General features: G+C 36.3%; 1 protein-coding gene across 7 annotated transcripts in view; it reads right to left on the bottom strand.

Annotated features, from left to right (window-relative positions):
* The window catches only part of MTHFD2L (methylenetetrahydrofolate dehydrogenase (NADP+ dependent) 2 like), a 143,523-nt gene that overhangs the window by 25,804 nt on the left and 105,492 nt on the right, over nucleotides 1–12,227 (bottom strand). For 4 of the 7 annotated variants that reach the window (XM_081586756.1, XM_081586754.1, XM_081586753.1 and 1 more), the window contains one exon: nucleotides 1,387–1,512. The exons of 2 other annotated variants lie outside the window; for them this stretch is intronic. In XM_081586756.1, the coding sequence (XP_081442882.1) occupies nucleotides 1,387–1,512 (126 nt within the window). Of the gene's footprint in view, nucleotides 1–1,386; nucleotides 1,513–4,066; nucleotides 5,206–12,227 lie in introns of those variants that run through there. One more of the 7 variants, XM_081586760.1, reaches the window with a different exon arrangement.

Raw genomic sequence — 12,227 nt, forward strand, 5'->3', positions numbered from 1 at the left:
GTCTCTGCATAGTCATTTGTATTCCATACCACTATAGGACTTGGGCAAACCATCAGCTAATGACCAAATTCCAAGGGAAAATGTGAAGTTTGAATTATTTTTAAATAGAGCATGATTTTTCCTGTCAATTTGTCTGTAAAGACACACTTTTAACTTAAGGACATTCTTGCATGACCCTGCTTTTTTGGCCAGAATGACAATCCAATACATAAAATATTTCTAATATGAAAAATATCTCTACTTTATTATATGACTGTATTATTAGACAGCTAAGATTCCTAGATTATACTGAAAAGCCCAATGCAGGTAAGTATTTGACAAAGATATTGGAAGTAAAATTGGATTAGGGGTCAGGCATCTAAAAATAATCTATCTCAGGGTTAAGTTTCTTCATCTATACAGCCAAGGCATTGGGTTGGAATTTCTTTTGTTCCTACACATCGGCTGCTTTATCTCCTTCATTGGCCATAGTGATGTTAACCTAACTCCTCTTTCTCATCCTCTTTAAAACACAAGTGAGGGATATCGACTTGAATTATCCAGGGAACTATTTAGATCTGAAATACAGTGAGGGATAGCAAACACATCCCAAGGTGCCTTCTGGCTCTGAGAATGAATGGCTGAGTATAAAGTATGGATGATGAAGGACAGAGATACACTCCCAATAGTCAAAACAATGCTCACTAAGAAAACTGCACTACAAGGAAGTTGGTCTTAAAACTAAATGTTAATGATGTCATTATATTTTTCTCCCAAGAAGGAAGAGGAGGAAAGGAAGGAGAGAAGGAAGGACAGAAGGAAAAAAAGAAGGAATGTAGGAAGGAAGAAGTAAAGGAAAGAAGTCAGGCAGAAGGAAGGAAATATGTGAGGGTCACTAAACTCTTTTCCATCAGAGGAAAGATTAATGTAATGATTAATAATAATGCCCAAATCTGGGCTTCCCTGATGTTCTAGTGGTTAAGAATCTACCTGCCAATGCAGGGGACATGGGTTCAAACCCTGGTCCAGGAAGATCCCACGTGCCGTGGAGCAGCTAAGCCCATGTGCCACAACTACTGAGTCAGTGCTCTACAGCCTATGAGCTGCAACTACTGAACCCATGAGCTGCAACTACCGAAGCCTGCAAACCTAGAATCCATGCTCCACGAGAGAAACCACTGCGATGAGTAGCCTGTGCAACACAATGAAGAGTAGTCCCTGCTCACTGCAACTAGAGAAAAGTCTGTGAAGCAACAAAGATCCAGCACAGCCAAACTAAATAATCTTAAAAAAAAATTATAAAAAAGTCATGCCCAATCAAATAGAAAATCTCTCTTTCAAGTATCAAAACATGCAAAGTTGAACCTCTGTTTTTCTTCACTTGTCAAAGGAGATGCAGTTTATTACCTTCAAAGTCCACATCTCCAACGAGTTTTGTCTTTCCTGTTATTGGGTCATGAACATAGTTGATACCAACATCGATTACAGCGGCACCTTCCTTAACCATATCAGATGTGATCAACTTTGGGATACCTAGAAGCAAAACAGAGCTGTAAAACACTGGAAAATACTTAAACTTTGTCCTTAAGCATAACAAAGATTTATATATCTGGTATTTTTGTTGTCATGGAAAGGTAGCACATGAGGGTATCGCTGGGTGAAATCCTGCTAGGGTTTACCCTTTCACTTTAGAGATTGCTTAGCAGACTTCAAATGGACCCAGCTTGAGCAGTCTCCTTTTGTATGTCGTGCACTATAAATAGCATGGGGAGATTATGGAGACAAAACAGGCTTCTGTTGAGGGTGAGTGCAGTGGAGTGAAAACAACTTGGAAGATGGAGGCAGAGACAAGGAAGCGAGCAAAGGAAGGAGGATAAAAAAGACAAAAAGTAAAGATGGTAATATTCATATTTCTCAGGGTTGTGGTAAACTATAAAGTGCTCTGCACAAAGTAGTATCTTATCATTTCCAAACATGAAAGACTATCCTGCTTTGATTTTTTCTTGGTTTGTTTGATTCATCATGTCTGTATATAACTTGGAATGGTAAGAAACAGTACATTCTACTCAGTGTTTCTCCATTTGAATTTGAAAGATAGCTCTACAGAAATGTGATGTCACCATCTATTTTTTATAACTCTTCAAATTTTATTTCAGGTGCAACAGTACCAGCTAACAATGGTTAGTGCTCCATTTTTATTTATTTATTTATTTTTTGCTGTAAGTTAACAAATCATTCCTAAACTGAGTGTCTTAAACCAACAACTTATTATTATGTTCCACAGTTGTGTGAGTTGACTGAGCTCAGCTGGATGGATCTTCCTGGGGGTCTTTCATATAAGTGGAGTCAGTTAGTGGCTGCAGTTTGAGGCATCTCAACCTGTGACATCGCTGGTTGTCTGAGGTGGTGCATTCACAGGCTTGCAGTTGAGCTCATCTGGGGATGCTGACTGGAGCACATAGATGCGGCCTCTCCATGCAGCTTGGACTTCTCACAGCCCTGCAGCTGGCTTCCAGGAGTGAATATTCCAAGTGGCAGGAAATAGAAGTCACCCATTGCTTGAGGATGGAACCTGGAAACTAGCACAGTGTTGCTTCTGTCATATTCTATTGGTCAGGCAGTGACAGAATCCACTTAGATTGAAAAGGAGGGGTAGAGATGCCACTTTCCAATGGGAGGAGAATCAAAGAATTTGTGTCCATCTTTATTCCATCAGAATGCCTCTAGAGGACACTGTGTCTGGAATCTGATTTACTCATTTTCACACTACATCCCTTAACCAGAATAGGGCAATCTGTTGTGTATCATCAGAGGCTTTCTTCTATCATCTGAATATCCAGATGCTTTAAATGTCATCTTGTGACATATGATTTTTAGTGATAGTAAGAATTAAAAGGCTAAAAAGACAGTGCCAAAATAGATGCAGCTAGCTGACAAGGTTCCTCAGCCACACCAGTGATACAACCACAATGGTTATCAATGCTTGAGAGATATTTTTTCTCTTGCTTTCCTATTCCAGAGAAGTTCTCCCTTTTTATCAGTTATAGCATAGATATTGAGTAATGCTCCAAATAAAGTCATAAAATCCTGTATATTCTTGGCAGCCAATAAAAAAAGAAACCATAAGTGATTATGGCAGCAGGAAATATTTTTAAAATTAAAATGACAATGAAGTAGTTATTAAAATCCAGCTACTATGATTTTGAGAAAGATCCAGATCTCCCTTCCAATTAGGACCATTCAATACAGTATCTCAATGAATATCAATTGGCAGTGGTCAAATACACAGTTTTCCAAAGCGAGGGAAATGTGAGCTTGATTTTAATTCTCAGGAAAATTACAAAATGGAAAACAACTGAATGAATGTTTGTTTGTTTTTTTCCTGATGATGATGGTACATATGTCCATTGCAGAAAGTGTCAAAAATATCTAAATGTTTAAGCTGAAAACAAAAATCACTATAATCTTGCCACCCAAAGATAATAAATGTATTTTTATTGTATTTGTTTCTAGGATTTCAAAATGTTTCTTCATTAGATATAAAGCCTATAAAAAGATATATAACTTTGTTTACATTGTGCATCATTGTTTATCTTTGCATTAAAATTAAACTGTAAGCATTTTCCTATTTCGTCAATTATTTAAAATTTAAAAGCCACATGAAATAATTTATTATATAAATAGTAAGTTATTCATTCCTGCAGTCTTTCCAATATTTTTCTATCATAAATAATGCAGTGATGATCATTTGTGTTCAGGAAACTATGATGATTTCTTATCTGCAGCAGCAAGTTTGACCGTTTTTCACTGAACCCTTATGATGGGGTTCAGTGAAACATGATGGAAAAACATGGGCTGAATAAAAGCTCTCAATGGTAGAGTTATGACTGGTTAAATAATACATTCTGAAACAGTTTATCAATGCATCTATAAGAAGGTCTCTTGAGGTCTTCCATGAAAAGTATCTTTCAGTGCCATTTTCAAATTTTGTGAGAAGAACTTGGAAGAATGCATTGGCATCACAATAGTTATTTTATCTTTGTCCTCCTCCAGGTCCATTTTCCATCCTTCTCTACTTTACTTTATTGCAGGGATGGGACTGATTCTTATAGAGGTCTTGTGTGTTTCCTCTCCCTCTTGGAACCCTGTCACAGCCATGAGAACAAATACAAGCCTCCTTGCTGGCAGATTCAAATCCCATGGAAGAGAGCTAGGTCGTTTCAGGGACGCCATCCTAGACCAGTCATCTAGGCAACCACCAGCTGAAGGCAGATGTTTGAACAAGCCAAGCCATAGTCAGAATATTTGAGCTAGGGTCACCATAATTGACCAGCTGATCCAGACTCACAAGAAATTTATTTTAAAGGGTGGTTGTTTAAATTGACTGAGTTTGGGGGTGTTTGGCTGTTTTTTAATACAGCAAAAGCTGAATAATCCATATTAGCAAATGACATAAAATTGGACACAATAGCTAGTAAGTAGCTACTTTGGAATAGTGGACTATCAATAGCAATAAGAATTTGAAAGAGGTTCTGTATATAATTCTGACCAGCTTGCTGTACTTGATTAAAAACTCACTAAAAACTATTAGGCTGTTCCAAGACAAATAATGTCCAGATACAGGGATGTAATGTTTTCCACTATATTTTCAGCAGACTCTCTCTGAAAATGCTGGTTGTATTCTGGAAGCTGATCTTGAGAAGAATGATGAGAATGGATCTGGAAATCATGTCATATGGAACAAGTGCTATCAAACTAGTTGGTTCAACTGTTTACCATCAGGTTGTGACAAGAAGAAAAAGTTTATGCCACAATGTAAATCAACTATATCAATAAACATGCTTTTAAATTCAGCTAGCTTTATTTTTTCATAGAAAGAATTTTTCAACGAAGATAGCAATATGTTGATTTTTTTTTTTTAACTTTGGCAGTGCTAGGTCTTCTTGCAGTGTGCAGACACTTTGTTGCAGCACATGGGCTTCTCTAGTTGCAGCACATGGGCTGAGTTGTCCCATGACATGTAGGATCTTAGTTCACTGACCAGGGACTGAACTCTTGTCCTCTGTATTGGCAGGCGGGTTCTTAACCACTGGACCATGAAGGAGGTCCCTGTATGCTGATTTATATTCTGCCACAGCTCTTTATATTGATGTGGATCTATAATTTATAGTTCCCAAAGGGTAAGGAACAGCCATGGGTCAGTATTGGTCCATACACTGAATATCTCTGAAACAGAAGAATGGTTGAATAAACTCAAGTTGCCTTTCTCAGGGGGAAAAAAAAAAACCTAAAAACTAAAAATAATCACACCCCAATAATTGTGTCTTCAATGTGTTAAACTGTATAGGGAACTGATTTACTTTATATATTTTCAGAAGAATGAAGGGACAAGGAAGGGAATAGATTTTAGCTCAATACAGAGAATATTTTAAGAATAATAAGCCACAAAGAGAAATACTGTCCTTATTCCCCATTAGAAATGTTCACAATAGGGTAAAGATGAGATTGAATTGGGAAAGTTAATGATGCTTTCAAATTTTATGATTTAAAGATTCTCTTTTGTCTAATTAAAATAATTTTTTTCTTTCTTCTCTCAAATAATTCATTTCTGAACCCTTGCAAGACTTCTGACCCTGTTATTCTGCTAAACAAAAGAAAGAAAGAATACAAATTGTAGTTAACAGTTGAAATGATAACAAATAGGCATATATGATGTCTACTTCAGATATGTTAAATAAGTTGTCCACTGACATTATTGTCTTGTAGAGACAAATGACTGGAAGTAAAGTTGTTCATTAATTGTACCTTAAAAGACACTGAAAAGAAATTTCTTAGACATGAGGTATTTGGTTCCCCAAATAAACAGATGCAATGTATTTACATTAAATTATTATCATTTGATAAAGTGACATATTAAAAACTATTTAAACATTTGGAAAAGACTTTCAGTTCAGTTCAGTTCAGTCACTCAGTCGTGTCTGACTCTTTGCGACCCCATGGACCGATTTTAGATATTATTTTTTAAAAAAAGACTTTAGATACTAGTAGAATGTGAAGTCAGAAAAATTTTTTATTTGTTTTTTTGTTAAAGTTGAAAATGAACTGTAGTTTCAAGTGAACATTTCCTGTGAACTTTTTCTTTTTGATGTGATAGTTCTATAGAAACCTATCCTTAATTCTTATATAATTTGAAGACTCAAGCATTATATGTGAGAACCAAAACCATCCACATCCACATAACTTACTCTATACATTAACATAACTTTATTATTTCATTGTTTTTATCAATGCAACTTTATTACTCTAGGAAACTCTTGCTCAGAAAGATAAAAGTTTTAAGCAATTTTATTGTCTCAAGAACACATCAAAAGACTTATTTTAATTAACATCAAACTGTTTGACATCTCAACAGATAGTATCAAAATTTTCAAGGCTCTTGGAAATCCTTACTTTAAATCCTCTCCTTATTGTGTCTTCAATCCTAAACTTTTATATTATGATCCTTACTTAATCCTATTCAAAATTTCTTATTAAGAGACTTGCCTTAAAACAAACTTCATGCTTAGTCACTCAGTCATGTCTGACTCTTGCAACCCCATGGACTGTAGCCCATCAGGCTCTTCTAACCATAGGATTCTTGAGTCAAGCATTCTGGAGTGGGTTGCCATTTCCATCTCCAGGGGATCTTCCCCACCGAAGGATCAAACCCAGCTCTCTTGCATTGCAGGCAGATTCTTTACTATCTGAGCCACCAGGAAAACCCCCCAAACAAACTTCAACTTCTAAATATTCCAACTTTGCTTCTACAGCCTAAGATGTTACTAAGGTAAAGTAGCTCACTGGGGCTGGTGGAGGGGGGGTAGATTCCTGATTTGTGGAATTTGGTGATTTCTGTGGTATAAGTATTCCTATCATGGATGACTTCAAGTTACCAAGGTGACATCACTGAACACGGAATTGGGAAGAGATGTTCAGAATCCTTCTCGGGCTAATAGGAGTTAGCTCCAGCACACCACTGCCTCTGAGGGACTGTCAAGATAGTGTTCTCCCATGCTTCTCTAACCTAAACTCAGATTTGTCTTATTGATGGATTGTTTGGAAGACATCTGGGGGAACCAGTGTTCAACAATACTGGGGATCTGTGAAAATCTAATCAAGAACTTCTCTTGGCCAGGATCTCCAGTTGGAACCATGGTTGCCTCTTTGGCCCTTTGAGCCTCTTGTGGCTACAGGGAGCTGTCGGCCTCTGTGACTGGGATGATGAGGTAAGTCTTGCATTGAGTCCCAATTCTGATTTCTTTTCTTTAAAGGTCCCCAAATGCTGAGTTTATTTTGTCTTCTTTAAATAAGAAATCCATTTTAGGAATCCTTTGATTATATGCTCAGTTAAATAACTTTTGGTTGGTGGAAGTCAGTGCTATTACTTACAACACAATTTGTCTCTATCACTGTCATCTTTTGTTGTATATCTACAAGGGGAGAGTTCACAGGGAGGGGATGTGGGTAAGGTAGATAAATCCATTACTCAAACTGACCCTGAGGACTGAAAAATTCAGAAAGTGTCTTTTGAATTTTGGAAAATCCTGTGGATAAGTTTTGCCTCAGCTCACTTGTTCCCCTGGCTAAGATGGTAAAAAAAATCTGCCTGCAGTGCAGGAGACCAGGGTTTGATCCCTAGGTCAGGAATATCCTCTCGACAAGGGAATGGCTACCCACTCCCGTGTTCTTTTCTGGAGAATTCCATAGACAGAGGAGCCTGGCGGGCTTACAGCCCATTGGGCCACAAAGGGTTGGATACGAGTGAAGTGATTAGCATTAGCACGGCATCCCAAATATCCAATGTTCGGCATTTTTTTTTATGTTTCTGAGGGAGTATCTGAGGCATTTAGATTCCAAAATTGTTCCCTTAAAATATGTCTTCACCTAGGCAAACAAAAAGTGAAAAACTAAAAGTGGTCTCGTTTAGAGTCTTCCAAGTCTTAGTACAAATCAAATAGCTCTTATTATTTATCTTCCCCCGACTTAAGTTTCTCCACTTCCTCTGACTTGTTCCTTTTACCTCTTAACTGGCTAGAAAAATCTCCAAAGTGTAATTACTTCATAAAATTAACCACCCCTCCCCCTACCATCAGAAACAGGGAAAACTGCATTGTTTAGTCTAGTCTCATACTGAGCCAAAAAGCCAAGTGATAAAATTTGCAGAGGAATTAGAAATAGTTTTAGCAGTCAATAATCCAGTACCCCCAAGTTCATATCAATTAGTACATATGTGTTCTGTTATGAAAGAGTTGGATGGAAAGATAGGATTCAAAGACCCAAATTTGCATAAGAAATCAGAAAAATTTAGAAAAGTTGTGTATATTAGACAAGGTCTTTTGGAAACTATCCCCTCCTGTGAGCATAGATTGAATGCTGATTCCATCTTATAAGCGAAGAAAGGAACCATCCATTGGAGAATTCAGAGACAAGTTCTTTAATACTTTTAGACAGTTTTCATAAGTAACTCCTGTTGCAGATGTAATGAGCTCTCTGCTAACTTTTTGCCAATACCTTTAAACCTGAAATAGAAAGTTTAATACACTAGAAACATTTAGAATTTAAACACCTATAATTTAAATTCTAGAAAAACTAGAATGGAATAATAGACCCATTGCCAGACATCCAGCAATTTACTGAGCGTTTTTAAAAGAATATGAGAACAAAGATAGAATAAGACTCAGATAAAACAATTAGACACTCCCTATGAGGAAGGAGAGGAGGAGGAAAAGGAATCAAATGCCCAATCTCTCATTTTATCCTTGAAAATTCACAAGGAGAATTTTGTCATAATGTTAGAAGGCAACTTTTTGCTTGATCTGGGCACTACTTTATTAGTCTTAAACTTTGCTATTTAATTCAACATCTCCCTTGGAATAAACAGACCACTCAGGTGGTGGGTGTTTAAGAATACTCAAACATTCCACCAGAGAAGGCAATGGCAACCCACTCTAGTAATCTTGCCTGGAAAATCCTATGGACAGAGGAGCCTGGTAGGCTGCAGTCCACGGGGTCTCGAAGAGTTGGACACGACTGAGCGACTTCACTTTCACTTTTCACTTTCATGCATTGGAGAAGGGAATGGCAACGCACTCCAGTGTTCTTGCCTGGAGAATCCCAAGGACCGTGGAGCCTGGTGGGCTGCTGTCTATGGGGTTGCACAGAGTCGGACACGACTGAAATGACTTAGCAGCAGCAGCAGCAGCAGCAGCAGCAAACATTCCACATGTCCTGGCTGAGAGCAGAAGTGCCGTCTTGCCTCCTCAGTGACCCCACACTTGCTAATTTGGTAGGGACAGATGTATGCTGAAAGTGGACTCATCAACAAATTAAGTGATTTCTTGATAGTCTCTTTCCTGAAAACTCTGAGGACTTCCTATTCATAATGAGGTTGCAACTAATTGGCATATTAACTTAGACTTCCTGTGTCTAAATCAAGTCCAAATTGAAGATCTCAAAGAAATGCTAGAGTTTTTGTGGGTAATACTTCTATAATATTGGTGGCATTAATAGGACTGAACTTCTATCTAAACCTCTATCTAAACATCTAGTGAGAAAAGCACTTTTGTTGAGACGTCCTTAAGTTTTAGTGAGTTTCACCTGGGGAGCTTGTTAGACTGCCTGTGTCCTGAGTCAGCAGGCCAGATATGGCCCAGGACTCTGCATTTTAACACTTCTCCAGGTGACTCTGATACATAATATTCTCTTAAAGCACAAGCTAAAGATAGACCAAAACTAATAGAAAATGGACTGGTTCTTAAAAATCCTGTCTTTCTAGGTAAAAACACCAATGGGTTGAGGATATAGAATCATTCAGAATCTTAGATCCATAAATAGAATATTCATTCCCCAGCTCCCCATAGTAGCAACCTCAAATTCTGTTTTATCCTTGTGCCTCCTGAGACAATATGTTTTAGTTTAGATCTGTATTTTGTTTCCTTCAGTGTCCTTTCTTTAGTATTAATCATAATCAACTTATGATTTCTTTTAGATCATAATAATCAGTACTTATTGGCCTTCTTCTGGAAATATCAACAATATACATACTTAGGCTATTGTTACACCCAGGAGTTTACTAAGTCATCCTCATAATTTTTCAAAATCCTCTATCAGGACCTAAAGAATCTGAAATTTTCCTGTAATTATATTCTTATCATTCAAAGGAAGATTTCCAGAAGAACATATATTTTAGAAGATGTGAATCAGAAACTGAATTTTAAGTTTCTAAAAATTCAAAATACTTTTAGGCTATGCTGGCCTATCAGCAAATGTATTTCTCAAGTAAATAGGTAATAAGAAACATTACAAGTACAATAAAATAGCTGTTAGATTTTATATAAATATTTGTTATTGCAAACTCCCTCCTTTATATTTAGCAATTTTCAAAACTCTCATATCAGTTCTTTAAATTCCTAATAAAACATATCAACTCTATATTCTAGGATATTCAGTAGCATGAAATTTCACTGTTGCACACTTATAATATCATCATTAAAAATTTCTAGCTTTAACCCTGCATAGCAAAAGCAATCTTGAGAAAGAACAGAGCTGGAAGAATCACCCTACCTGATTTCAGGCTATACTACAAAGTTATAGTAATCAAAACAGCCTGGTATTGACACAAAAACAGACATGTAGATCAATGAACAGATTAGAGAGCCCAGAAATAAACCCATGCACTTATGGTCTATTAATCTATGGCAAAGGAGGAAAGAATATACCATGGAGAAAAGACAGTATCTTCAATAAATGGTGCTGGTAAAACTGGACAGTTACACATAGAAGAATGAAATCAGAACATTCTCTAACACCATATATAACAATAAACTCAAAATGAATTAAAGACTTCAGTAAAAACAACAACAATAACAACAACTTATTAAAGACCTAAATTTAAGACCAAAAACCATAAAACTCTTAGAGGAAAACGTAGGCAGAACACTCTGACATAAATTGTAGCAATATTTTTTGGATTTGTCTTCTAAAGCAAAGTAAATAAAAGCAAAAATAAACAAAAGGGACCTAATTAAACCCAAAATATTTTGCACAGTAAAGGAAACCACTGACAAAACAAAACAAAAAAACCCACAACCTACTCAATAGAAGAAAATATTTGCAAATGATATGACTGATAAGGAGTTAATATCCAAATACATTAAAGAGCTCATATTAATACAACTCAACATAAAAAAAACAATTAAAAAGTGGGCAGAAAACCTGAATATACATTTTTCCAAAGTGACATGAAGATAGTAGCCAACAGGCATATGAAAAGATGCTCAACAACACTAAACATTAAGGAAATGCAAATCGAAACTACAGTGAGATATCATCTCACACCTGCAGAATGGCTATCATAAAATGAACACAGATAACGAATTGTTGGCAAGAATGTATAGAAAAGGGAATTTTGTACATTGTTTGTGGGAATGTAATTGATATAACCACTGGGGCAACAGAATGGAAGTTTTTCAAAAAATTAAAAATAGAACCAGCAATTACACTCCTGGGTATATATCTGAAAAAAACAAAAACACTAATTTGACAGGATAACACACCCCAATGTTCATACCAAAATTATTTACAATTGTCAAGATATGGAAGCAACATAAGTGTCTATCAACAGGTAAATGGATAAAGAAGATGTGATACACACACATACCGACACACACACACACACACACACACACACACACACACTGAAATAATACTCAGCCATAAAAAAGAATGAAATTTTGTCATTTGTAGTAATATGGATGGATATGGAGGGTATTATGCTAAGTGAGATACTTCAAAAGGGTAAGACAAATATTGTATGATACTGCATTTATGTGTGAAATCTAAAAAATACAACAAACTTGTGAATACAACAAAAAGAAAGCAGAAATAAACATAGAGAACAAACTAATGGTTACCAGTGTGGAGAAGGAAGGGGGAGGGACAATATAGGGGTAGGAGAGTAAGAGGTACAAACTGTTATGTAGAAAATAAGCTACAAGGATATATTGTACAGCACAGAGAAAATAACCAACATTTTATAATAACAATAAATAGGGTGTAACCTTTAAAAATAAATTAATTTTTAAAAATTCTAACTTATAAATAAAATTATATACTAAAGCCTGAGATAGGTTTATGGAGGTAGGCTTATGATTTTTTTTTACCCCAAGAGAATTAATCCATCTATGAAGTTATTTCTGACAGAAACAAAA

Source organism: Giraffa tippelskirchi, chromosome 1 (genome assembly GCF_054371585.1).
Source record: "Giraffa tippelskirchi isolate mGirTip1 chromosome 1, T2T-mGirTip1v1.2.pri, whole genome shotgun sequence".
NCBI classification, from domain to species: domain Eukaryota; kingdom Metazoa; phylum Chordata; class Mammalia; order Artiodactyla; family Giraffidae; genus Giraffa; species Giraffa tippelskirchi.